Source organism: Cnephaeus nilssonii, assembly GCF_951640355.1.
Source record: "Cnephaeus nilssonii genome assembly, chromosome: 19".
Taxonomy (NCBI): domain Eukaryota; kingdom Metazoa; phylum Chordata; class Mammalia; order Chiroptera; family Vespertilionidae; genus Cnephaeus; species Cnephaeus nilssonii.
In genome coordinates this window covers 51,012,589-51,039,949 of record NC_137090.1, presented here as the reverse complement: position 1 = coordinate 51,039,949, position 27,361 = coordinate 51,012,589, and the positions used below count along the sequence as shown (strand labels likewise).

The 27,361-nt window shown below is 57.2% G+C and overlaps 1 protein-coding gene across 1 annotated transcript in view; it reads left to right on the top strand.

Annotated features, from left to right (window-relative positions):
* The window catches only part of MPRIP (myosin phosphatase Rho interacting protein), a gene marked incomplete at its 5' end in the record, with an annotated part of 198,347 nt that overhangs the window by 119,660 nt on the left and 51,326 nt on the right, over positions 1-27,361 (top strand). The window contains 10 exons of the mRNA XM_079799122.1: positions 47-313; positions 4,161-4,302; positions 5,053-5,166; positions 6,775-6,831; positions 8,252-8,320; positions 10,902-10,991; positions 14,682-14,791; positions 18,149-18,707; positions 20,444-20,560; positions 23,076-26,930. Coding sequence (XP_079655248.1) covers positions 47-313; positions 4,161-4,302; positions 5,053-5,166; positions 6,775-6,831; positions 8,252-8,320; positions 10,902-10,991; positions 14,682-14,791; positions 18,149-18,707; positions 20,444-20,560; positions 23,076-26,930 — 5,380 coding nt within the window. The remainder of the gene's footprint in view (positions 1-46; positions 314-4,160; positions 4,303-5,052; positions 5,167-6,774; positions 6,832-8,251; positions 8,321-10,901; positions 10,992-14,681; positions 14,792-18,148; positions 18,708-20,443; positions 20,561-23,075; positions 26,931-27,361) is intronic.

Here is a 27,361-nt window from a genome sequence, read left to right as displayed (position 1 = left end):
CCTTTCCTTCTCCAGGTTCTCAACCCTTGTGTCGAATGGTCTGCAGCAGCTCCCTCGGCTCTCTGGATGTGGCCAGCCAGCCTCCTGCTCATGTGGACTCCAGCAGCCCGGGGGGGCGGGGAGCAGAGAGACTGGGGTGCACCTTTGCCTTTAAAGCCAGCAGGCAGTATGCCGCCCTGGCCGACGTCCCTAAGGCCATCAGGATCAGCCACCGAGAAGCCTTCCAGGTGGAGAGAAGGCGGTTGGAGCGTAGGACTCGGGCCCGGAGCCCTGGCAGGGAAGAGGTGGCCCGTCTGTTTGGCTACGAGCGGAGGTAAGGAGGGAATTGGAGGGCTGAATGCATGTGCACACACAGGCACACAGACCCCTCCACGCCCCCCCCCACACACACACACACAGGTACACGTCTCTCCTGCACACTCTCACATTTTCTCTTACACACGTCCTCACACATAGTATCACACACTCACATACTGTTACGCACTCTTCTCACACAGTTTTTTACACATTTCCTCTCCCTCCCCACCTCCCCTCCGCATACACACCCCTGTTTCCTGAGCCTTGCTTGGGAAGCACACTCAGAGCATGTGGGGAGCCTTCCCCTCCTGACCCTGCGCTCTGGTTCCAGAACTCAGCTCCTGGGGATTAGAAGGTAGGCTCTCTGGGTACCCGGAGGCTTAGGCCAGGAGCCAGCTACTCCCCAGGAGTGCTGCTTAGCCTGGGACCTGGAGGGCCTCTGGGGGGGTCCTCATCTGCCAGGCCTTACGTGGCTGGATCTTTTCCTTCCTGGCCCAATCTGGTCTCTAAAGGGACAGCGGAGGCAGGACCGCAGAGGTGCGGGTGGTAGCAGGAACTCTCCTCGCCATTCCCAGGCCCAGGTGTGGAAGAAGGCAGGGAAGGTGGCCATGCCCAGGGGGTGGGGTGGCAGCATAGTTCTTCCCTGCAGCGCTTGCTTGATTCCAACTCTGAGGCCACACCCCTGTGCACCAGAGCGCCCGAGTGCCCCTCCCATAGAAGAGCTTCCACCCACGTCTGTAAGGAGGAGCCTTCGTCTCTGTTTGCCCAACAACAGGGTTCTCGCCCAGATCACGGTTAGGATGCTGGGGCTCACGGACCCTCTAAACAATTTGAAAGTCTGTGGGGGGAAAAACATTTCCCAATGGAAAAAAACCCATAGTTTTCATTAGGTTCCCAAAGAAGTTCACTTTCCAGAAAAGTTCCAGGAGCGTTCACAGTGTCCTCACTATTCCACTAACGCCTAAGAAGGCTCAGAGTTGAGGCATGCTGTGGCGACAGGCCAGGGTGGCAATGGGCTCCCATAAGGGGCTGGACCGGAATAGGGTGCCTTCCTCTTGTGCTCCCTTCTCTTTTTAACACTCCGCACTCTCCACATGCCCCAGGTAGAAAGAACCTGTGCACCTGTGGGTTAACCTCCAGAATAAAGAAAAGACACCCACAGTGGTTGGTCTTGAAAGAGAAGAAAACGGAATATTCCTAATTCCAAGAGCCAGTTGGCTGGCTTCCTGTTTCATTAGTAACCCCATGAGGTGCCTGTGCCAGCATCCCCGTGTGTAGATGCAGAGAGGGGCTCAGAAGCAGGGTGACTCCCCTGGGAACAGCTGGAGCAGTAGATCCTATGCTGGGAAGGCCCTGCTCCCATGGCATGATTGGGGCTGTCCTCCAAGCAGTCAAGGAAATGTATAACTGAAGGGACTCGTCAGGGGTTTAGGAGGCCAACCGCCAGGGTGGGAGCGGCTCCGCGCTGGCCTGCGGGCAGGCTGCGAGTTGGGAAGGCAATCGTGGGGCAGCCACTGGTTCAGTGGCAGACCAGAGAATTAACATTCAGCTCACCTGCTTGGCTTTGAACTCATTCTGATCTACAGGCCTGGGGTTGGCAGCATCTCTGGGGCTTTGCATGTTCTTTGCTACCGTGGGTTTTTACCTGGTGTTGGCACCCCTGGGACCCAACCGGCTCTGCACCCTAACACCGTAACGTCACTTTCTTACTGGCCCTGATGGCATCTGACTGGCTGCTGTCACTTCCCCAGGCCTGCTCTCTGGTCCTTTGTGGCTGACCTGTGCTTGGTTGATTCCTGTCCCTGGTAGAGGAGAGTAGAACCCCCATGTTGGCAGTGTCAGCCCCAGCTACCCAGCGTGGCAACTGAGCCAGGCCTGCCAGAGGCCAGGTTGGGGGGTGATGAGTTGGTTTCCTGACAAGTCATGGCCCAGATACCCCTCTGGGCTATCAGCTCTGCTCTTCAGACTTGCTCCCAAGCCTTTAAAACATTTCTTGGATGGTGAGATGCTGCTGAGCGAGCGTGGGGAGGCCATGGCGCTTGCTGAACTGTTGGTGACTCACACAGGGCCAGCTCCAGGCTGTCCTGCACCCTGGGCCGAGAGCCCAGAGAGGTTGACAGAGGTGCAGCGCCCCCTTCCTGTGCTGTCAGCCAGTGCAGGGCGGAGTTGTCACGTAGGCAGCACTTCTAGGGACCCAAGTTAAAAACTTGCCAGTGTGCAAAGTAAACATGGCCGACTTCCCAGAGCCTATCCCTGTGGAGAGGCTGCAGAGAGGGCCTCTCTCCTCGTCTCTCATGGACTCCTCCTCCTGCGACCCTGGCGGTTCTGCAGCAGGCAGGCTCATGGACTCGGCCAGGCGCTGCTCCTATGGCCTCCCAGGGGCTTCCTGGGCCTTGGCCTCAGTGGATGGGGCTCTCCTTCAGCAAGTGGTGGCTCTGAGGCTAGGAGGGGCCTGGGATCGTACTAGACCTCCCGGGGTGGTCAGGCATGGGGGAAGCATCACCTCCCCGACCAGGCGAGCCTTTGCAAGAGCTTCCTGTGGTCCTGGGAACTCCTGCCTCTGCCGTGGCTTCCTGTGCTCAGACGCATGCCCTCTCCCGCTGCTGTCCCTCAGCCTCCGCACTGCTGCTCCGGCAGGCTGGCCAGGGATACGTTTTGTGTCTGGGGAGACTCCACAGAAGCTCAGTGCACTGGGGCTCCCACTCTTCTCGTGGAAGCACAGGGAGGTGCAGAGGGTGCAGGTGCCCCAAGTGCTGCCCTGGTGTGAAGCCTTCCTTGATAAAGAAACCCTAAAATACCATGTTTAATGGAAACCCTCCCTGGGTGAGGGGCGGGGGTCTCAGGTTCTGAGGCTGCTTCCTCTCTTTTTCCCTATGAAGTCGACTTCCATCTCTGGGCTCAGAGTCCCTTCCCTCGGCCTGCCTCTTGTCCAGAATGCACACCCTCCCTAAGAGGCGCCTCCGGGCACTTGCCTGGTGTCCCTGTGGAGGGACAGGCGCCAACGTTCATCCCCAGGCCCCTGGTGTGCCCCTCCCCCGCCACGCCCACGGGGCAAACTCCTCGTGACTCTGGGAGGAAGGTGGTCTGCCCTCCTCAGTGTCACCTCGGGTTTTGTTTCTTTAATTCTTTGAATGATTTTGATTTACCATTATTTGATTTAAAAAGCGGTCCTTTCTGTTTATTTATTCTCCAGCCTTATTTTCTTTCAGGTCTTGCCCCTCTCCACCTTCTCCTGCTGTGTCGCTGTGTGACGTTACTCGCCCTTCCTCCGCTGCTTCGCTCCCATCTCAGCTCCGTCTCCAGCCATAGATGGCCTGATGATGCCGCCGGCCCTTTCACATGAAATCAACTTGCTTTGTTTTGTTTTCATTTGGTTTTTGATTCTTTTTACTGTTGGCAGAACAATGTTAATTCATGGGCCTTATTCTTGCTAAATTTTGGACCTTTGGGATGGGGGCTGCATTATGATCTGCTAGGCACTCAGGGTGGGCGACGTCCCCGCCACATGGTGACCGCCTTCTGATCATGTCTGCTCAGGAGAGGACGCTGCTGACGGGCTGTGTGGTTGCCAAGTGTGTCATCACAACCGATCATTAGGGACCTCCAGTGTGTGTGGGGGGGGGCGAGCTGATGCCCAACCCTGCACAGCTCCACCCTTTGCAGGGGGAGAGGGAGCTCAGGGAGGGGTGTCAGGGCCGGGTGTACTGTGCACAGCCTCCACCTTGCAGAAGGGGAGGTCCAGGGAGGGCTAGGGTGGGCCAGTGTGAGGGGTGCCTTGAAGGAGCCTCTGCAACTTGAGACCAAACCCACCTTGTTCTTGGGTGACCCTGTCTCCCCCAGCAGCCTCCTGTCCTCTCTTGCAGGAGGTCTCAGGTCATTGAGAAATTTGAAGCCTTGGACATTGAGAAGGCAGAGCACATGGAGACCAACTTGTCAGCTGGGCACTCACCATCAAGCGACACACGCCAGGGCCGCAGTGAGAAGAGGGCGTTCCCCAGGAAGCGGGTGAGCTCTGGATGGGACACGTGGCCCCACCCTCTCTGAGGCCCCACACACCCCCTGACACACTTTTGCTGGGCTCCCCATTCTCTGTTCACCGTCATTTGCTTGGGTCTCTCATCTCCTCCAATTAGTGACCTTCTTAAAAGACCTTCTGCCTTCCGCTCTTCCTATCAGAACTGGTCCATCTCAGCTGGAGGCCGCTCTCCGGCCGTGAGGTCCCTGGTGGGACCAGAGCCTCTTCCTCTGCGGCGGCCTGGCCATGAGGCCGGACACCTCTCGTCTCTCTTTCCAGTGGCAGCCACAGCCCTCCTTTCTCCACTCCACAGGGTGGACTGCTCCCAGTCCTCCTGAGCTGTCCACCGCCTTGTGGCCTGGCCGTGTCTGATCTTCATCTTCCTCCTCAGATTTTCTCTGGGCCCCTGAGGTGACCTGCTGCTCTGCTGGCAGCCATGTAACTCAGGGCTCTTCCTTCTGTGACCCCAAGAAGCAGGGTGGGCGGGACCAGGACTGAGGTGACTGGTGTGTCTGGAAGACAAGGCTGCTCCGCCAGCCTGGGCATCTCAGATCCCACTGCCGGAAGCAGAGCAGGAGGCGCTAGATGGAGTCTGCACGCAGGCTCCTGTCCTCTGCCCGCAAAAGCCGCCTCACTTGGGAACAGGGTCCCTGCAGTCCTGACCTCCCACAGCTCTGGCAGCCGGACTCCCTGCTTCCTGCCGAGTTGACAGTACTGACTGGCGGTACTCTCTGCCACAGGACCTCCCCAGTGACGCCCCCACAGCTCCTCTCCCGGACGCCTCAGCCTCCCCCCTGTCTCCACAGCGAAGAGCCAAGTCCCTGGACAGGAGGTCCATGGAGTCCTCCCTGACGGTGAGCCCAGGCGCCCAAGCACCAAGGCCTGGAGGTGCTGCTCCTGCTGCTTCTGTCACTTGAGGTCACTGTCTGCTCCTGTCCGTACATCTGTGCTGGAGCCCCCTCTGCCCGGGCCCTCGTGTCTGTGAGGGGACAGCTGCTCTGCTTCTTTCCCTTGCCTGGGCTTTGTGGACACCCTGAGCTCTGAGGTCCCGTGGAGGTGGCCACCTGGCCAAGACAGCAGAATCCTGATTGCAAGGGGTCGGGGCCAAAGCAAAGAGCCCCTGTTCTTATTTGGGGTGTTTGTTCCTATGACATTTTGGAGACTGAAGCCCCTCTGGCTGGGGTTTCCCCACCGAAGGAGAAGAGGCCCTCGCTCAGGCCGGTTGAGCTGAAGAGTGGGGGTGCAGGTAGGGAGTTGTCAGAGGGAGTCCAGGTGGCACCATCACTCCCACCAGCAGCGACAGGCCTGAGGCCCTGGGGGTGGCCTGGGGCTCCTCTCGGCCTCTGTCCTTCGCCTCCTGAGGAGCCCAGGGCCGGTGCCACCGCTTCCCCACCAGGGCGTGCAGCCACCAGCCTGATGGACATGAAACTTTGACGCAAGGACAGGCGGTTTCTTACCTGAGGAAGTTTTCTTTTTCCTTGAATTCTGAGTTTTGCTCCAGGGTTTGGAGCAGAGACTCCCAGGACAGATGTTGGTCACTGTCCTGCCGCTGCACATCTCTTCTCTCTGACTCCTCCCAGTCCCTGGAATACAGGAAGACGCCACAGCCTGTTTCTGCTCAAGATGGTGGTAGAAAAGCAGAGAGTATGTAGGGTTAGAGGAAGGCTGATCCGTGTCCCTCTGAGGTAGCAGCTGTACGGGGTACTAGACGTAACACACAGGCAGGGGCCAGGTGAGCTGCAGGGATCCCAACAGGGGTGTGGACAGCACAGGGCAGGAGGGACCAGCAGGGATAGCTCTTTGTTCCAGCCCCACTGGTGGTCCTGCACCCCCTGCTTCATTGTCTGTTGTCCTAGTTTTGCTCCTTGTAAGGAAATGGAGACTCAACTTCATCCTGGTACAGACAAGTGGCCTGAGGGTCTTGGCACGGTAGCTGCTGCGTCTGGCTGAAAACCAGACGTGACCTCTGCTCAGCGGTCTTCTGCTCTCTCGCTCTCTCTCGCGCTCTCTCTCTCTCTCTCTCTCTCACTCTCTCTCTCTCTCTCTCTCTCAGTCTTCTGTGGCTTCTGCAGAACTTCTGAATTCTCCTTCTAGCTGCCACTGCAGACCTTCCCCTTCACATAATATGCTCAGTGGCTCTCGGTCTGGGCCAATCTTCTGTGCCTCCCAGGGAGACGGAGCAAGGGCCTGTCTCAGCACCAGGCAGCCCCGCTGTCAGGGCAGGAGGCGGCACTCCTTCACAGTAGCCTGCCCATCCTGGCATCTTGCTCCTCACAGCTGTGCGTGCCTGTGGGCAGCAGGCAGCACCCACCGGGGCAAGGGGGGCCATGCAGGCCTATCTGGTAGGCGAAGAAACCCCTTTTCCTGGTGTCCATTACATCTAGACAGATGTGTGCTGTCAGTCACCCTTTGCCCATGACAGACGCCACAGTGTCTCCTCTGAATTGTTCTTCTTTTCGCAGCCTGACCTGCTGAACTTCAAGAAAGGCTGGCTGACCAAGCAGTCCGAGGATGGCCAGGTTCGTGTGCAGAGCTGCCGTGGCTTCTGAGGCGCTGGAGCCGTTGCAGGGCCGAGCTGGCCTGCCCCTGGCTGGTCTGTGAGCACTGGCTCCGCCTCCGCCTCTGGCAGACCTCCACCTCCTCCGAAAAGTGGACGGTCCCAGCCCCATTGCTGCAGTGGGATGGGCTTCTGGAGAGAGCCAGCAGGCCTGCCTGCTGCCAGGGTGTGGGCTGCTCTCCTGTGCCCAGCACTGATCTTGGCCTTAGGCTGTGGGGACATCCATCCTCCAGCACTAGCTCCCCACTTGCTGTTCTTCCCTAAAAGTTCCCTGGGAGCCGAAACCGGTTTGGCTCGGTGGATAGAGCGTCGGCCTTCGGACTCAAGGGTCCCAGGTTCGATTCCGGTCAAGGGCATGTACCTTGGTTGCAGGCACATCCCCAGTAGGGGGTGTGCAAGAGGCAGCTGATCGATGTTTCTCTCTCATCGATGTTTCTAACTCTCTATCCCTCTCTCTTCCTCTCTGTAAAAAATCAATAAAATATAAAAAAAATAAAAAAAAATAAAAGTTCCCTGGGAGACCAGGCTTCCCAGGAACAGGGAAAACCTCTGGTTGTAGGGCTGGCTTGTGTTTGCATACAAGGCAGCCAAGGAGACAGGGCTGAAGGCAGCAAGACTCTGTCAGAGATGCCAGCTCAGCCGTAGTCCTGGGAGAGCCATGTAGTACATTCTTCCCCTCAGACTCAGGCAGCAAGAGCCACTTGCCACTGGACCTGCCAGCCCTACCTTGACCCTGGTTGGGGCTAGAAGGCCAGACTCCAAGGAGGCATGAGGAGCGCCTGCTGGGTCACACCAGGAAGCCTTGGAACCTTGCCCGCCCACGATCTCCCCCTGCTACCCAAGTGGCTGTGCCAAAACGTCCTCTCTGCCAGTCCTCTCGGCGCTCCCTCTCTGCTCCCCACAGTGGCGGCGTGGGAATCTGGCTGGTTGGTTTGCACTGCTGGCCGCAGTGGGCGCACCCCCTGGGTAACCAGCCAGTGGCTATGGCTCCCAGGTGCCTCCTTAGAAGGAAAATGCTGATTTCACAGCCACCTTGCAGCTCTAAGGGCCCAGCCCCATGCCTGCAACCTCTGGAGTTGAGATTGAGGACTGTGAAGCGCTGTTCCCTAGCCACACCTCTGGGTTATGGAGAGCCCACCGCAGCTCCCCCTCCTACCCTCTCACCCTATCGTTGGGGAGCCAGGGCTTCGCAAGTGCCCGGAAATCCTGTGTGCATGGCTGCCTGGGCCTGAGTGAATCCTCTGTGTTATGTCTGCTGCCTGTGGCAGGGCCGCCTGCCCTCTGCTGGACACCCGCTCAGAGGTGCTCTAGGACGGGCACAGACCCCGGGGAGCAGGAAGTGCTGTATAGGAGTTGAGTCTGCCTTTTCCCTCCCATTTTAGTGGAAGAAACACTGGTTTGTCCTTGCTGATCAAAGCCTGAGATACTACAGGGATTCGGTGGCTGAAGAGGTGAGTGTCTGGGCTTTGCCCCATTGGGGAGACAGCGGAAGGGGTTCAGGTGGCATCTGGGAGCCCAAGGCTTCTGGGCTGAACCCCCTCTGACTGTGGACGGGGTCTGCACTGCCTCTGGGCTTTCCCCGTCCACACCTGGTAGGAGTCGGAGTGCAGTGCAGCCAGCTCTGGATGTGCTCCCCTCTGGCTCCTGCCTGGCAGGCGGGGTGGGGGGTCTCCTGAGGCCCTGCTTCAGGCTCCTGGGCATGGTGGGTTTAAGCAACTTCTTTGAAAAACAAACATGTCTTATTTTAAAATTCAAGATGAGCTGTTTTGTTTTTTCTACAAAAAGAGTTTGTGGTAAAGTGAGTCTTTTGAAGACTGAACTAAAGCATCTTGTTCTTTCTCCTCTTGATGAGCATAGAACGTGGTAGGTGGACGTGGTTGGCCCAGTTGACAGTCCCGATTCCACAGTCAAAGGACCACCAGAGGAGCTCTTTTTTACTCACCCACAAAAACCCTTTATTTTTTTTAGCAACTTAGCAAATGTGTTTCTAACCTTTCCTCCAGATACATTCCCACATGTAGTAAAAGATCTATGTCCAAGGTTAGTCATTCAGTGCTTTTCTAATAGCAGGAAACTGAAAAGAACCTAAATGTCTATCATTAGGGGCTGGTATTTACATGCCCTAAACCTAAAAACCTAAGTTTTTAACGGAGTGCAGTGGAAAGATCATGGTGATACAGGGTAGGTGTAGACTAGTGTGGGGGCTGGCCCCTGGTGTGCCTGATATCAGGGGATCCGGAAGCACATGGAAGTGCCTAACCACACACTGTGTGTGTGCCACTCGGATAAACCGGCAGTTCTCAGAGTGTGGGCTACAGACCCCTGGAGACACTTTAGGGGGCTGGGGTACTCAGAACTGTTGTTATAAAACTAAGATGCTGTTTGCTTTTTTCATTGTGCTCACATTTACACCGGTGCCAACGCAGTGGCGGGGGAACTGTTGGTGTCTCAGCGCAGTCACAGGCTGCAGCCGCAGATGGTCAGCGGTCATGCATTCTTCACTACCACACTCACAGTTAAAGAAAGTTACTGATGGCCCTGGCCAGTGTGCTCACTGGTTAGAGCGCTGGCCCTCACGCCGAAGGGTCATGGGTTTGATTCCTAGTCAAGAGACTGTGCATGGGTTGCAGGGATCCCCAGCCCTGGTCAGGGCTCATGCCATATGCGATGTTTCTCTCTCTCTCTCTCTCTCTCTCTCTCTCTCTCTCTCTCTCTCTCTCTCCCCCTCTCCCCCCTCCTCCTCCTCTTCCCACTCTCTAAAAATCAATGGAAAAAATATCCTCAGGTGAGGATTAACTATTAAGAAATAGAAAGTTACTAATTGTATTAAGTCTTAATCATTGAAGAGCCACCTTTTTAATATTCTATGATTCGAAATGGGAAGTAAGCCTAAGTCACTTCTGCTGCCACCAAAGTATGGTGGCTGTGCCTGCCTGCTCGCCAGCTGAGCAGTCTCTCCCCCAGAGCACCCTCCCTGCTGGAAAGGATAACTAACAGACAAGCTGCTCCTTCACTTGGGTGTTTAGCAGACGTTTTTCAAAATGAACCAAGCGAGCCTATTCCTTTTAGGAAAACAACTGGCAGGAGTGATTGCCAGTGCTGCGAGATAAGCTTTCAGGCAGAAACTGGAACTTGGGGAAACGGATTCATCAGGAACTTGACAGCTCTCCTTTTCTTACAGACTCTCCTGACCAAATGGGCAGTGATACTAACACATGCAGTGTTTGATCTTAGAAACGAGATGTGTCAACACTAGGAAGTGTGTGTAACTCGCTCTCTTCCAAAGAACCAATATGTAACGCTACACAGTTGTGCATGGGTAAAAGATCCATTCAACAGGCAGGGTAAACTGTGGCTGTAATGTAACCAAGTTCAGAAAGTTCCTTGATATGATTTCAGATTCCACTTTGTAGTTAACCTTTAAGAAACTACCACTTACCAAAAAGTAACCACAGTTATCTGAGGATTTAAATACGTCTTCCCCTTTCAACTCCGTTTTTGTGTAAGGCCAGACTTCACGAAACATGTACTTCAGCCAAAACAATGCATCCATCAGACTGAATGCAGAAACAGATGGGAAAGGCCAGATATTAAAGAGATTTGTAAAAATTCAAAACAATACCACTCTTACCACTGTTTTTTTAAGTAATATTTGTATTTTAAAATGAAATGGGCTTATTTGTATTCTTACGTGAGTAGATATGTTTAAATTTTTCAGTTTAATTTCTGATATAGTAAATCTCAATAGATAAAGCTCACAAACTCTTTGATAAAGCTAACCTTCATTTCTAAGAGCATGAAGCCATCTGACAGCACATGTGAGAACCGTCAACATGGGGCATCTTTGGCAGGGAGCACGTGGGACGCGGTGGCATTGATGCTTCCACGGAGAGTCGGGCATGTTTTATCCCCGCAGGCGAGGCGTGTGCTCCCTGAGAGAAAGGCAGCACACCCAGTCCCTGCGAAAACTGGTTTGTCTAGTTTGACTTTTATTTCTAAATCTCTTAATGTTCTTCCCATTTCTCTCTGCAGGCGGCTGACTTGGATGGGGAAATTGACTTGTCTACATGTTATGATGTCACGGAGTATCCAGTCCAGAGAAATTATGGCTTTCAGATACATGTGAGCCCAGGGGTGGAGTTTGGAGACAGGCTTGACTGGCTGGGACGTTTCTTCAGAACCTGAGACTCTAGTCCAGGGCACTTGTGGGCGGGCCTGATGCACATGCCTGGCCACCAGGCGTTCTTCCCATCAGTGCTGGCACCTTGTCCTGCTCTTGTCCTGTAGCACCTGACCCCTCCCCCAGTTTGTGATCTCAGCAAAAAATCAGACATTAGCTTCTTTCGAGACTGTTGAGAAGCTTTTTGTTACGAAGTTGTTGTTGTTTTAATCCTGGAGCTTGGGACAGTTGGGTGGATATATAGGGACTAAGAATGAAAGTTTGTTAACTATTTAAATCTCAGAATACTAGGCTTTAGTTCACCTGTTCTTTAGTTTATTCTTCCAGTCATCAGTCATAAATTTGGAAATTCATGAAGTACCCCCCCCCCCCCCATAATCTTGTCAGGGACTCGGACGAGCACGTCATTGCCCTTGCCCTCAAAAAATAACCTGGTTAGAGAACTAAGACAGTCTCACTGGCCAGTCCATGAAAGTTGGTGGCTCAGGGCTACCTGGAGTTAGCCGGCTCAAGTTAGGACGCATCCCCTGCCTGCCACATTGCTCTCTAACGCCAGCTGCAGGGCACGGGCGCCTGTCACCCGCAGGCCAGTAGTTAGCCAGAGCGGCTCAGAGCACAGACAAGCTCTGCGCCTGGGGTGCGGTTTGTTTTGGCAGAAGGACACCACTAGAGCCGGCAAAGGAAGCGACGCCTGCCGCATCGACACCCACTGTGAGGCGCTCAACATAAGCGGCCATGTCCCCGGGGACACGCCCCCTCCTGATGTGGCTGTGACACCCGGCACCGCCTCCCCAGGAAGCTCATCTAAGCTGTGTCCTGAGTTTTTATGGAGGTTTCATAACTGTCATGATTGATTGAGTTACGTCCATGTGGTCGAGCACAGCCTCCAGGCCTCCCCTCAGAGGTCGGCTGGTTTCACGAGGCCCATAGCCCAGCCTCTCACTGATGGCTGGTCTTTATAGCGTAGCCTGCCCCGCCCTGAATAACAGGCTCCCAGGTTGCTTCCCGGGAGCCAAGGCCACTTTGTGCACAAGCCCGTGACAGAGCAGACAGCCTGACAGCTGCACCGCCAGGCTGGCCCGGCTCTGTTCCTCACAGGACCCGGAACTTTATGGGGTCTTACCTTCAGATGGTTGGGTGTAAAAACTCAGTTGTACCATGGGACTCAGAGTGGACCAAGCATTGAGACTGAGTCATATTAGCCAAACCTAAAGGAGACGGGTTAGGACCCAAAGGCCAGAGTGTGCATTTTAAGGAGGAATCCCGCCCGCAGCCCACTGGGCGCTGGTCATGGCATTTCTCCCCTGCGGTGCCAAGGCATAGCTGGGAGTTGCACAGGTGTCCTGGCACGAGGGCCTGGCATGAGGTTGTGGGTCTTAGCCACCCCACTCTGATGCTCTTCTGCCCCTGGTCCTGCAGGAGGAGCAGACATGCACAGCGAGCTGAGTCTGAGCCTCTTGTCTTCAGGCGGCATTGGCGGCAGTGGTGACGTCTGGCTTTCTAGGCGCCATGCCGGGTCCCCCTCCTAACCTGTCCCTCCCCATCTCAAAGGGCAGCTTTCTCAGGGCAGGGTGTCCTAGGTAAGAGGTGGCTTGCCACTTAGGAGTCAGATCCCCTCACTGAACAAGTTTCAACTTAATCATCGAGGGCCTGCGCCATGCGGTTTGCTCTCACCTGGCAGTCTGCCGCCTGTCACTTCCCCGAGATGGGAGCTTCCCCCGGGTTCTGCTGCTTTTCCATGAGCCCTGTGGCTGAGGGTCTAGGTCAGGAGAGATCGCTTTCAGCATGGAGGGCAGGTCCTGGAGGCTCTCCGCTCGGGTCATAGGGAGTTTCAGGATCTTGAGAGGCAAGGGTGAGGAATGAGTATGCAGGGCCCCTGGTGTGGCCACCAGACCTAGTGGCACCTACAATGGAGCTAAGTGCAGAAGCTGAGCAGGGGGCACCGTGGGAGCCCCAGTGCCGGGCCAGAAGTCAGCCTTGTCCTAATGTTGTGGAAGGTGCTGGAACCATTACCTCGTGTAGGAAGACACAGCCAGCAGGACATGCACGTGGTTACAGGAGGGGAAGGTAGAGGCGGGAGACCAAGCAGGCACAGCGGTGGGCAGAAGAGAGAAGTGGTTGGGAGGCACTGTGGAGGAGGCACGCATGGGCTGTGGTGGTGGTCATTGAGGGAGGAGGCAGGCGTGAGGTCGGGTGCCCAGAGCATGGCAAGCAGAAGTTGGGCAGCAGAGGTGACTTCACAAAAGGAGTAGAGCCTCTGGAATTCTGGCTGTGAGGGGCTCTCTGAGAACATTACACAGGCAGCCAGGTGTGGGCCCACAGTTGGGAAAGAGCCTGCTGCGGTGGGAGATGAGGTCCTGGGAAAGAATGTGGAGATGGCCGAGCTCAGACTGCAGAGACACCAGACCTGGGAGCGGGAGGCGGCAGAGGACCCCAGGACGAGTGTGAGCCGATCCCCGGGACTCGGAGGGCCAGGGCCAGGGTTTGGGGAGGCAGCACTCAGATTGCGTGAAGGCCAAGCCCCCACCCTCGGAGTCCAGGAGGGGAAACCAAAGGAACGAGGAGTTGTGGGTTGTCTCTGACTGGGGCTGAGCTGGAGGCTGAGGTCAAGTCCAAGCTGTGCTTTGCAGCTCTCGGGCTGGCACGTGGTCTCGTGCTTTGGTCCCTGGCCACGCCAGTACCAGCCCAAACCATCCTGGTGGTTTCATCTTCCCATCAGCTGATTGGCTAACCTCTCGTGGGTTTGTTTCCGAGGAGCCTGCGCAGCTTAAAGAACAGGACCGCACCCTCCCTCCTTGAGACAGGACCTGTGGGTGCAGAAGCAGGGCAGTGGGCTCCGTGCGGCCACCACCGTGCCTTCTCTGGAGGGACTGGCCCCAGAGGCACTCCCCCTCGCTGGCCGTGCTGCTTCTCTGCTCCTCCATCTAGCTTCCCTCCCCGCTGCCTGCACTGCTCCCCGCTACGAGCGGGCTCCCCTGTCTTGACTGATGACCCATCAGCTCATCGGAGGCCGAGGGGCTGTCCCACAAGTGCTCCCTCCCCTCTTCTCTGTCACCACCTGAATTCTGATTACCTGGACACCTGCCCTAACCGCCCGCAGGCCTCCCTGCCTCCTCTCAGTCCGAGAGACAGCTCCATCATGGCCTCGCCTCCTGCCGGCCTCGCGCCTGCTGTCCCCACCTTGCCCGCCTGTGCCTGATGGGCCTGGGCTCTTCCTGTGGCCCCTGCCTGGGACGCGCCTCTTTCCCATCCGCTTGCCGGCCTCCTCACCCTCGCGGCCCAGCTCAGCCCTGTGCTCTGGGCCTCTCGCGCATGCTCCCCACGTGCTCACTCTCTGCCTCCGGCCTGTGAGTTTCTTGAAGAGCAGGCGAGTCCCCTCAGTGCCCGACATCGTAGGTGCTCAGGGAAGCCCGCTGAGTCCCACAGGGGGGGTCCCGGAGTCAGCCATTCCCAGGAAAGCACGTTCGTTCCCACAGCCTTGCTGTTTCCTCTGCTCTCCGGGCCTCATTCATCCCAGTGGCTGTGCACGGTGCTCCTAAGATGGCCGCCTGGCCACGTCCTCCCTGCAGGACTGACCTCTGAGGGTGGGCGGGTGGACGATGGTCACTGATACGGCCTTGTCCTTTGTGTAGACGAAGGAGGGCGAGTTCACCCTCTCGGCTATGACGTCGGGAATCCGGCGGAACTGGATCCAGACCATCATGAAGCACGTCCATCCGACCTCTGCCCCGGATGTGACAAGGTAAAGTCTGAGGGAGCCGCCTTCCCCAGGGGTTGGCGCTTCCCTGGGGCCTGAGCTGGAGACCAGTGCGGCCTTCTTCCAGCCGCCTCTGCCCACGGCTGGCTGGCCCTGCTCTTCTCGTTCTGGCTCCTGGTTTGTCTGTCCGGTACCTTTGCCTCCTGTCAGTACTTCTTGCATTAGAGCCACATAAGTATCCTTTGTGCCGCTGTCAGAACTGAACTTGGCGGGCTAAGCTCCCTCGGGGTGGGCCTGGCACTGGCGCTATGCTCCGTTGGGTGAGGGCAGCCCTGGAGGCTGCGTTCATAGGCCACCGCAGCACTGATTTCCCCCCCCTCCCTCCCTCCCTCCCTCCCTCCCTCCCTCCTCCCTCCCTCCCTCCCCCCTCCCTCCCTCCCCCCTCCCTCCCTCCCTCCCTCCCTCCCTCCCTCCTCCCTCCCTCCCTCCTTCCCTCCCCCCTCCCTCCCTCCCCCCTCCCTCCCTCCCTCCCTCCTCCCTCCCTCCCTCCCTCCCTCCCTCCTCCCTCCCTCCCTCCTTCCCTCCCCCCTCCCTCCCTCCCTCCCTCCCTCCCTCCCTCCTCCCTCCCTCCCTCCCTCCTCCCTCCCTCCCTCCTTCCCTCCCCCCTCCCTCCCTCCCTCCCTCCCTCCCTCCCTCCCCCCTCCCGCCCTCCCTCCTCCCTCCCTCCCTCCCTCCCTCCCTCCCTCTCTCCCTCCCTCCCTCCCTCCCTTCCTCCCTCCCTCTCACATGTGCACTCGTGTGGGGGGGGAGTGTGCAACCAGGAAAAATTCTCTGAAAATCTCAGTGCCAGAGCCTAAGTTGGAAACTCTTCTCCCCCATAACACTCTGGTTCATATATCTCCTGATTCGCTGTGTGCTTCCTCCTCCAATCCGGAAGGTCAGAAACTTGCTGGTTTTCATTTTAAAAGAAAGAGGACATGGTTCCAGTGTGTGGAGCTGGCCCTGTGACGCCCCAGACTCTGCTGCCCTGCCTTGGGGCTTCAGAGCCTCCGCCTGCTCTGAGACCGTCACTGACACTTCAGGCGCGCAGTTTGAATGACTCCTCACGTGTATTTCTTGCATCGGAGGTCACATTCTGGTGACCCTGGTGCCTGCATTGTGCCCCCTGGTGGCCTGGGCAGCTGTGGCCATGCCAAAGCTTTTTTTAATGACACTGTACCTCTTTGAACCAGGAGAAAGGAAAGGAACCCAAAGTAACTCTTTCCTTTAGTTCTTTCCCCTATTTGTTGGCATTGTTTGTTCACTTATTTATTAAACAAACAGGATAGTCCGTTGTTCCTGAGTGGGTAAGGCCAGGAGACGGTGAAAGGGACAGGCTGTCAGTGTCCTGTGAACGAGCACGTCCTGTGTGCGGACCTGCAGGAGGCACTCGGCCCTCGTGGCTGCGCGCATGGCAGCTCAGCAGCCGCCTTCAGCTCTCTCCCATTGAGGGGCAGAGGCCAACACTGACCCCTCGAGGGTGCCCAGAGCAAAGCCAGAGAGGCGCCCGGACTCCTCTACGAGGCTGCTGCGTGGCCTCCAAGGGCCGGTGCCTCAGGTCAGGGCCTCTCACAGCCGTGGGCACTCACCTGCTCGCCCTGCCCCAGCCAGCCCTGGTGCTCACCTGGGGCCTGGCCCTATGCCTCAGACTGAGGGTCTGGCTGGGGCTGTCAGCTTTGGGATCTCAGGCAGGGCCGGGTGGCTCAGTTGGTTGGAGTGTTGTCCCATACACCACAAGGGTGCAGGTTTGGTTCCCGGTCGGGGTACATGCCTAGGTTGCTGTTCAATCCCCCATCAGGGTGTGTACGGAGGCAACAGATGGACGTTTCTCTCTCACATCAATGTTCCTCGCCCCTTCTCTCTCTAAAATAGCAGTAAAGACGTGTCCTCGGGTGAGGATTTAAAACGAGTGCATCTCCCAGGCTGGCACTGGCCCTGTCACTGCGTGTTTCTCCCACACCGGCTCGGCGTCCTGCGGGTCTGGGGACCCAGGGACCAAGATTTCGTTTCTGGAGTAAGGCTGGCGTGGCTGTCGTTCTGGCTAGGATTTACTTTCCGATGAGTGGAGTACTTTGTTTCCCCAATTTGTTTTCAGCCTTTGCGCTTATTTGGTGGGCTTTTATAGTTTGAGGAAAAGGAGGATTTTCAGTGCTACCAGGCTAAGTCCCAAGGACGTATTAGAAACAGATGAAAACGTCAGAGGTGCTGGGGGGAGCCCCTGTGTCTGGAGGAGTTGTGGGGCTTCCTGCCTGGGGCCTTGAGGGGCCCCAGGACGGGCTTCCTCTGTTGGGGAGACTGGAGGTCCTGGCGTAGCTGCTGCTTCCGCTTCTCCACATCACCCTGCTGCCCTGACTGCTCCTCTCCCAGCTCAGGGCATCGGAAGGTCTGTGCTGGAGCATGTCCGTTCCGATGCGCTTTGGTGGTAAATGGGGAGCTGGCAGGCCCTGCCACTTGGCAGCACTTTGGTTTTCCTAGTTAGCTGCCGGGACAGGTGGCCCCAGGCGGCGGTGGTGACTCCATTCTCTTTTCCTGGTGCCGCTTTCACGGGGTCCTTGTCTTTGGCCCATTTAAGCCCAGGTGTTCTCTAGAGCCCCCACTGTCCCTCGCAGGCCCAGCTGGCTTCCTATGTGCTTTTTGCTCCCTGGCCCCTGTCCAGGCTGCGAATCTCAGGGGCTATCCAAAAAGCCTGGAGACCCGGCCTCAACCTGCGTGGCTGATGCCTCACCTTACCCCAGGAGGTTCATTCCCTTCAGGAATCTTGGCTTTGGGGCAAATTGGGAAAAGGCCTGGACTCACTGCTGGGCATGGCCACTGCCTGGGTGGGGAGTTGGTGCCACCGGGGACATCTGTCTGGCTTGTCCACAGGTCCTTTCGGGCCTGTCACGCTGGCTCATCTGTCATATCAGCCACAGGGGTTTCCTGAAGCACAGACCTGAGCATGTTGCTTCCCTGCTTATTGAAAACTCGATCCCTTCAAGGGACATGGCTGGTCTCCTTCCTTCTGTCCCCACTGCCCAGTACATGCGTGCCCCAGAAGGGTTTGGACGGTGGCTGTGCCTGGTGCAGTGGGACGGGGCTCTCAGCAGGGCAGTGCTCCGTGCTTCGTCATCCCAGATGCTCCCCCAGCATGTCCTCAGTTGGGGGCCCTCCAAGTACCCTCCTGCTGGAAGCCCCTGGGCCGCTGTGGCTGCCGCTCTCCCATCCCCACTCGGAACTCAGTCTGGGTTTCCTGCAAGGAAATGATGACGGTGTGCTTTCTCCGCTCCCGCGGGAGCTGCCGCAGAGGGGGAAAGAGCATGTGGGGAGCGTGGCGCGGGCCTCTGCTGGGAGCCACCCCTGACCGGCTGTTTGCCCCCTGCCCAGCTCCTTGCCGGAAGAGAGAAGCCGCATCAGCTCCTCCTTCGAGACCTGCCCAAGGCCAAGTGAGAAGCCGGAGGCGGAGCCCAGGGAGCCAGACCCTGAGCAGAAGAGGAGCCGAGCTCGTGAGCGCAGGCGGGAGGGGCGCTCCAAGACCTTCGACTGGGCGGAGTTCCGCCCCCTGCAGCAGGCCCTGGCTCAGGAGAGGGCCAGCGCAGAGCTGCCCAGCAGCCTCCCCGAGGCCGGGCCGGGGGAGCTGGAGCGGGAGCGGGCGCGCAGGCGGGAAGAGCGCCGTAAGCGCTTCGGGATGCTCGACACAGTGGACGGGCCAGGCGCTGACGACACGTCCTTGCGGATGGAGGTGGATCGGAGCCCGGGGCTACCTGTGACCCCCGACCTCAAGACACAGAATGTCCATGTGGAGATCGAGCAGCGGTGGCATCAGGTGGAGACCACCCCTCTCCGGGAAGAAAAGCAGGTGCCCATTGCCCCTCTGCACCTGTCCTCTGAGGACAGAAGTGACCGGCTCTCTACTCATGAACTGACCTCTCTGCTGGAGAAGGAGGTAATGACCAGGGCGGCCGCCGGTGGGCGGGTTCCATGCAGCGCCCCTTCCTGAGCACCCACCCCCTGTGCCCAGCAGCAGCCTGAGTGGTTCAGCTGCACGACCGAGGGAGATGTGGTCTCCCCTCCGGGGCTTGCAGACCTGACCATGTTTAGGAAGAGGGACCCATGGTTGGACAGGTTCTTAGAGTCCAGTGTAGTCGCTGAGAGGTACAGGCAGTGCCAGCCCATGCAGGGCGGCGGGGTGGCGGGGGGACCAGACCAGACCTTTCTAGGACAGAGTAGTTTGCCATGTGGCAGGGGCACTGCCATTAGAGTCAGAGTGGCCAGAGAAGAGGCTGGTGGGTTTCAGGGCCTGTTTCCAGCCTGAACTGGAGCTCTTTGGGGGAGAGGAACATAAGCAGCGCAGCGTTAGGTTTCATCTGCACTAGGCGACCCTGGGTGGAGCAGCCAAAGCTGGAGGCAGAGAAGAGTCCCACTGCTGCCCAGCAGCCTGGTGACTGCCAGGAGAGGAGGTGCAGGCCGCCACAGGAGGCAGGTGGGTGCCCGGGGGAGCCGTGCACTCATTCGGCAAGGACTGCACTGTGGAGACTTTGCAGAGCGGGTCCCTCTGGCACCCAGATCAGGATGAGTGCCAGCCCTGCATTTGCAGCATAATACGTTCTTCATGAACATGTGTCCGGAGTCAGCCCTGGGGCACTTCCACCGCGGATTTACAAAGCTGAACAGGGAGCTCCTGGCCAAGGAGGAACAGCCTTACAGTTTCATGTTTCACGTGTGTTCTTTTACAGAAGTAGCTAATTAAAGTTACAGATGTGTCATTTGTCCTGCCTCCGCTTGCCTTATTTCTCCTAGTCGATTAAATTCATGAGGCTGACGTTTATCACTAGCATGGACACTTTGAGTTCATTTCCATTTTCTATGCCTATTAATAGGATAATAAAGGCAAGATGCAATAAATAACAGTTCAAACTCAGATTGCTATGAGCTAAAATAGGCCCCACACGGGACTGTAAGCTTGTTTTAAACAGCAGTGTCTGAACATCAAGGGTCTCGTGCCTCTCACACAGCCCCGCAGCCCCCTGCCCGTCTCCCAGCTCCACAGCCTCGGGGGCAGGGCAGGCAGAGTGGCCCAGGTGGCCCAGCACCCAGTTAGGCTCCTAGGGAATATTCGGGGAAGAAGTGACCGGATAGATGACTGGATTCAAAGCCATGGAAACCAAGGAGAGTCTGAAGTAGCTTGCTTGCCTTCCACATCTCATGGAACCCTCTTCGCAAACGGAATGTTTTGTCGGGTCCATTGGGTAAAAGTGAGACTTGCAGTGGAAGCCAAGGCAGGGGCTGAAGTGGGGCACCCCCCCCCCCCGGGGGCAGCCGGGCTGTGGCCGTGCTGAGGGAACGGAAAGGACAGGCGTGTCTGCCTCCTGGTGCAGGCATAGAGCACATTTCCTGCTGGGTCTGCAAAGGGGGACCTTGAGCAGGGTGGGTGTTAGGTGGGCATTCAGGTGGCCGGTCTGCCGTGTTATGTATGTGTATTTACGGCTTGAGCAGGAGCCTTCAGTTCCAGATGCTGCAGTTCAGGGCAGATCAGCTTATCCCTGACCTGTGGGCACGTGAAGGGCCAGGGAGGAGTCTGTGTGCCAGCTTAGCTGGTGTCAGAAATACCCCCAGGGCCTCTACTGTGCTGCGGCTTGTTACCATCATTTTGCTTTAAAAGGGGTGTCTTTTTGTCAACAGTTGGAGCAGAGCCAGAAGGAGGCCTCAGACCTTTTGGAGCAGAACCGGCACCTGCAGGACCAGCTGAGGGTGGCTCTGGGCCGGGAGCAGAGTGCCCGGGAGGGCTATGTGCTGCAGGTAGGGCTGAGGGGCTGCGGGCGCCCCAGATGCTCTTGGGAACTTGAGTGCGAGGGCCCTGGCAGGCTAGGAATGCGCACACCGGCCTGAGCAGGGCAGCCCTCCAGTGCCGCCTCGGGCTGCTCTGCCGCAGGACCGTGGCTCCAGGGCACTGGGCCGTGTGTATTCCCTCCTGGTATCACATTTTGGAGAATCTACCTGAGACTTCTGTGTCTAAGGTTTTTTCTTTGTTCTTTAATAAAATAATTTTGGTGGGTTTTCCTTTGGGCTCTCAAAGTAATCCAATATATTTGTTATAAATACTATATATTTGCATGTCATTTCTAATAGTTTTTACAAAAGCAGTATTTGGCCTGTTTTACAGATGGAAGAAATTGAGTGACATAGCCACCAAGTGCCTCCTTAAGACCAAGTTAGTGGCAGAGCTAGCTCTGGATCCCCTGTCCCCACCTGTCTGTGCCATACCTACAGGCACACCTGGGCTATCCCCACTCGCCCAGTGCCCCATTCCTTTCTTCCTGCCTAGACTGAAGTTTCGGGGAAACATGGCCCCCAGCCCTGAGCCAACCCACACAGCCAACCTAGAAGGGGAGAGGAGGCCCCGAGCTTGGGCTCTAAGCTGAGAGCCCACACCCAATGTCCAGGACCAGAGGTCTCTGGGCCACAGTCCCGATCAGCAGGCAGAATCACAGAGAGCAGCTGGACAGTGAGCTGGTGTGTGCTCTGTCGAGAGGCCCTATTTTGGTCTGGGGCACAAACAACAGACTCCCTGCCCCTGGAGTGATGTGCTGGTGGGGAGAGACGACTGACAAATGAGTACTGGGAAACGCAAAATGGGCAATGGAGTGGGCTCTCTGCCAAGGCCAAGGACCTGGCTGCAAGCTCAGGCCCTGACACTGACCAGCAGATGCCAGTGTCCCCTCCCCCACCGCACTAGCCTCTCCTGTGTGGTCGTAGACCTTGTCCCCGAGGCCCTTCCAGCTCTCAGTGACCGTGCCAGCATTTCCAGATCACCATGCCTTGCCCACCTCAGTCCCAGTCCGCCAGGGCAGCACGTGAACCTTCTTGCCTTCCTGCCTCTGTCCATGCTGCTGTGGCTGCATGTTCCCTCTACCTTCTCCTTCTCTCATTTCTCTTTTCCCTCAGCTTTAGCTGTGGCCCTGGGCGCCCTGTGTGCCCTGCACCCGCCTTCCCAGCCCTTTCAGCTGTAGTTATTGCTGTGCCCAGTTCAGACTCTCAGGCACCAGGAGCTGGTGATGGTGAGCGTTCTTTTGTGCACAGCTCACTCAGGGCATTCTGGTCATTCATGCAGACCCTCCAGGTTCGGGGAGCATCTTTTTAAACCTGGGTTGGGCCCCCATCCTACACAGATTCCCTTTACTTCATCAGGCGGTAAAGATGTTAGCAGCAGGTTGTGCACGTTGCTAACCTAAGAGCCTGCCTCTGTGTCTAACTTGGATGACTGACTGCCTGAGCCCGCACCCAAGCCCCTGTCAGTCGGCACTGGGCAGAGCTGGCTTCTCAATGCCTTCCCACAGTCCAATAGCGGCTGCTCTTCCTCCCTTTGTGCTTGGGGAGGAACAAGGCCTTAGGGGTTGGAGTCAGAAGGAGTTTGCCTGGGATGGGCGCTGTGCTACGCTATGCGTTCTGGGAGGAGGAGCTTGCATGGTTTGGACTTGCTGTGGAGTATAACCAATAACGGAACTGAGTGTCACATCTGTGGCTTCCCCGCGGACTGAAAGGGGCCACAGGCAGGTCAGGTTCTCAGGCTGGGCTGTTCTCACTTCTGTTCATGTTCATGTTTTCCCCCGATTATTAGTTCTGTCTGTCCTGCATGCCTTTCTGTTTGGGGAGTTTTGTTCCATTGGTGTTGTGTTTTGTTTTGTGCGTGCGTCACTTATTTTGAAATCCCTGAGGTGTGTTTGGTTGGTTACCATATTTTACTCCGTGGGTGTCGCTTTCCCTGCTCTGTCTTCGTACAGGGAGACTCGTTCCTCCTGTCACTGAGGACGAGCGCCACTTCCAAAGGAAAGTGCTCCGTGTCGCCTGCTGCCTCCTTCCTCCTTCCTGTCCTGGAAGGAGGGGCCTCCCCGCAGCCTCAGCCTGTGCTTTTCCAGACTTATTACCTGGAGCTGTGTGCCTTTCCTTTTGTAGAACAAACACATGCCATGCTCTGCTCCCCCTCCTCCCACCCGTCTCGTCTCGTCTTCAGTCCTGTTTTGCTGACCCGTGTGTCCCATTATTCAGTTGTGTTTGATTTACTTCTCCCAGAAGCCATCCAGTTAGAGTTGTTTTGATGTTGTTATCCATGTTTTCTGTTTACCTGGAAGCAGCACTTATCAAAATAATTAAGATGATTTGTTGGATTGTTTTTTTAATGAAAAAAAAAATTTGTGCAAAGGATAAAAGGCAAACCCACCAAGGAGCTTTTCTGTGATGACCCTGGCCAGAGGTGTGACACTCAGAACTAGGAAGCCCGAGTGTTACTAACCAGTGTTTAATCGGTTTTTTTAAGACTGAAGTGGCCACCTCGCCATCTGGTGCCTGGCAGAGGCTCCACAGAGTCCATCAGGATCTGCAAAGGGAGCTGGAAGTCCGGTGCCAGCGCCAGGGGCTGACCACGCAGCAGACCCAGGCCCGGAAGTGCAGCTACGGGGAGGCCGAGGATGCAGTCCGGCACCATGAGGCCGAGATCCGCAGCCTTCAGGCGAGGCTCAGCACCGCTGCCGCCGAGCTCACCTTCAAGGAACAGGCACTGGCCCAGCTCAAGGGGGACCTGAAACTGGAGAAGGACAAGGCCCGTGAACACTTGGAGGAGTGGCAGCACAGCAGGGCCGTGCTGAGCGGTCAGCTCCAGGCCAGCGAGCAGAAGCTCATGAGCGCTGAGGCCCTGCTGCTGGAGAAGACGCAGGAGCTGCGCGACCTGGAGACACAGCAGGCGCTGCAGAGAGACCGCCAGAAGGAGGTGCAGAGGCTGCAGGAGCGCATCGCAGACCTCAGCCAGCAGCTCAGTGCTAGCGAGCAGGCCCAGCGGCTGATGGAGGAGAAGCTGCAGAGGAACTACGAGCTGCTGCTGGAGAGCTGTGAGAAGGAAAAGCAGGCGTTGCTGCAGAACCTGAAGGAGGTGGAGGACAAGGCCAGTGCCTACGAGGACCAGCTCCAGGACCACGAGCAGCAGGTGGAGGCGCTCCAGAGGGAGAAGTTAAGCGCCAGGTCTGAGGGCAGCCAGGCGGTGCGCCAGCTGGAGGAGCAGCTGCAGGTGAAGGAGGCCAGCCTCCAGACGCTGGCCCAGCACGTCCAGAGTCTCAGGGAGGAGCGGGACCTGGTCCGGCAGCGGTTCCAGGAGCTGACGGAGCGTGTCGCCCTGTCTGATGGGGATGTTGCGGAGCTTCAACAGAAGCTGCAGGGCAGGGAGGCCGACTACCAGAGCCTGGAGCATGCCTACCAGAGGGTGGCCAGCCAGCTCCAGGGCATGCACACCCTGCTGAGAGAGAGGGAGGAGGAGCTGAGGCATATCAAGGACATGCATGAGAAAGTTCTGGAAAAGAAAGATCAGGACCTCAGTGAGGCTTTGGTTAAAATGGTTGCCTTGGGGAGCAGCTTAGAGGAAACAGAAATGAAGCTCCAGACAAAGGAAGAGGTTTTAAGGAAATTTACCAAGGCATCTTCAGAGGAAGTGGAGGAGCCGCACAGCTCCCTGGGAGAAGCAGAGGATGGCTTTGCGCTTTCGGGCCTGCAGCTCCAAGCCTCAGGCATATCCCCAGGCTGCCCACAGCTGAGGCTCGAGGATGAGGACCCAGGGGCTGCCCTTAAGGAGAAACACGGGCACAGCAGCCCGAGGAGAGAAGTGAGCATAATGCCCCCGAAGTCAGAAGTGCCTGACAAGGAGGGGCACTCACGGAACACAGCAAAATTTGAGCAGTGCGTACCCAGCATTAAAAGGCAAAGAATCCGGTTCTCCACGATCCAGTGCCAGAAATACACCCACCCCGATGGATCCGAGAAGACCTGGACCAGCAGCACGTCTTCCGACACCAGTCAGGACCAGTCACCCTCCGAGGAGAGCATGTCGTCAGAGGCCACCCTCAGCTCCGTCCCTGCAACCAGCGACTCTGATACCTACCTCTCCATAATACACTCCCTGGAGACCAAGCTCTACATCACAGAAGAGAAGCTCAAAGATGTGACGGTGAAGCTGGAGAGCCAGCAGGGCCAGAGCCAGGAGGCCCTGCTCACGCTGCACCACCAGTGGGCTGGCACCGAGGCGAGGCTCCGCGAGCAGCTCCGTGCCAGCCTGCTCCAGGTTGGCGCGCTGGCCTCCCAGCTGGAGCAGGAGAAACAGGCCAGGGCGAAGATCATTGAAAATCACGTAGGGGAGCTTGGCAATTTCCAGATAAAAAACACACAGGCCCTCGCTTGCTTAGAAAATTGCCGAGAACAGCTACGGTCTCTGCCAAGGTCTGGCCAGGAGGAAGCACTGGGGGCAGGAGCAGACCCCCTGGCCAGCGTGGAGAGCGTGCTAGTAAGTGCCATCCAGGCTCTGCGTCACTGGCCAGCCCCTGCAGACAGCGGGGCCCACACTCGGCTGGAGGAAGAGAGTTTCCTGGAGAGCGGGAAGGAGACTCCGCAGCAGCCGCCTCCGCAGCCGGAGCTGACCGAGCAGGAGCAGTTGAAGCTCCTTGCTGATCAAATAGCCCTGGAAGCCTCTCTGATAAACCACATAGCGGACTCTTTAAAAAACACGACGTCAGATATCTCACACGTTCTCGACGAGATTTCTCAGTCAGGAAAGTTGCCCCTGGAGTCTGGGAGTGCAGTCTGTCTGGGGGCCCCAGCAGACACCTGGGCTAAGAAGGTGCTGGTGGATGGTGAATTCTGGAGCCAGGTTGAGTCCCTGAGTAAGCACCTGGGAACAGTGGGGGGAGAGGCAGCCAGTGCATCAGGAGGTGGGCAGCAGAGCATCCCACCAGCCCTGGTCCCCGCCCTGGCAGATGCCACGTGGGTCAGGGCGGAGCTCAGCTTCGCGGTGCAGTCAGTGAGGGAGTCATTCCATCGTCGGTTGCAGAGCATTCGGGAGACTCTCCGGGGGACCCAGGCAGCCCTGCGGCAGCATAAGCACGCGCTGGGAGAAATCCTGGGAGCCTACCGAACCCCTGACTTTGAGAGGGTGATGCAGCAGGTTGCAGAGGCCCTCAAGCTCCCAGCGGGCACTGCAGAAGGTGTCCAGGCTCCCTGGGACTTGAGCCCATTGAGAGAAGAACTGAGTCAAGACACAGCTGGCTTCCAGGAGCCCTTCCGCTTCTCCGACCAGAGCTCTGGGGCCTTCGTTGGGATTCAGGAAGAACTCGCCCTGCAGCTTAGAGATAAGGCCCGCCTCTTAGGAGAGATATCTGCCTCTTTAACTGCTCTTCCCCCTGTGGAGTCAATAAGAGATTGTCGGAAGCTTCTTCAGGTGTCCCAGAATCTCTCCTATAACACTTATTTGGGAGGCCTTGGTCACTATTCTTCATTATTAGTTAAAGATGCAATTATTCAGGCTCAGGTGTGTTATGCAGCCTGCAAAATTCGGCTGGAGTATGAAAAAGAGCTTCAGTGCTACAAGGAGTCCTGGCCGAGCAGGGGGGCCTCTTGCCAGGAGCACGAGCAAGCTATCGAAGCCCTGAGGGAGGAGTACAAGCAACTTCTCCGGAAGCAGAAGAGTGAGTACCTGGAAGTGATCGCCATCATTCACAGGGAAAATGCTGAGCTCAAGGCCCAGGTCACCCAGCTAGACCAGCAGCAGAGGTATCTGGAGGAAGTGGAGAGCAAGCACAACGAGAACATGTTTGCCCTGCAAGGGAGGTACGAGGAGGAGATCCGGTGTGTGGTGGAGCAGTTGAACAGAGCAGAGAATTCACTGCAGGCTGAGCACAGCCGAGTCCTGAGCCAGCTGGATGCCTCAGTCAGAGACAGGCAGGACATGGAGAGGCACCATGTGGAGCAGATGCAGACCCTGGAGGACAAGTTCCAGCTCAAGGTCAAAGAGCTACAGACCATCCACGAGGAAGAGCTAAGGACCTTGCAGGAGCACTACTCCCAGAACCTGCAGTGCCTGCAGGAGACCCTCTGCCACTATCAGGGGCAGCCGCCGGAAGCCTTGCTGGCCAGGAGCCCCCAGCAGCCCCCTTCCTCCACCTGGCCAGCTGGCCAGCCCAGGGATGCTCTGCAAGTAGCCACTGGGGAGGCCGACTCCATGATGGGGCTGAGGGAGCGCATCCAGGAGCTGGAGGCTCAAATGGACATCATGCGGGAGGAGCTGGAGCACAAGGACCTGGAGGGTGACACGGCCACGCTGCGAGAGAAGTACCAGAAAGACTTTGAGAACCTTAAGGTTTCGAAGCATCGTTTAATTTGCAAAGCAGTCAAGGGGCAGGCATTCTCCTTGTGGAGAGGCAGAGTCGGGGATTCTCGGGGTGGAGCTGGAAGACGGTTCTTGGCCCTGAGTTCCTGTATAAGCAGAATTTATTCAACATTTTGTTCCTTCCTCGACTCCTTGCTCATGAGATGGTGTGGCCTCAGAGCAGGGCCTTGGTTAGGGTCTAGCATCCTGTTCAACATCCCCCACTAGGAAAGAGGACTAGCAGAACAGGATCACTGGCGAGAGAGGGAGTGGTCTCCCATTGCCTTCCCGCCCGCTTCTCACAGCCCCTCACCGCCTCGCCTGCTTCCCACCCCAACAGCCCACCTGTGGCTGGTGCAAACTACACTGAAGAAAAGCCTGGGGTAGACGGGCCGGAGGCACCCTTGCAGGGCTGTCTCTTA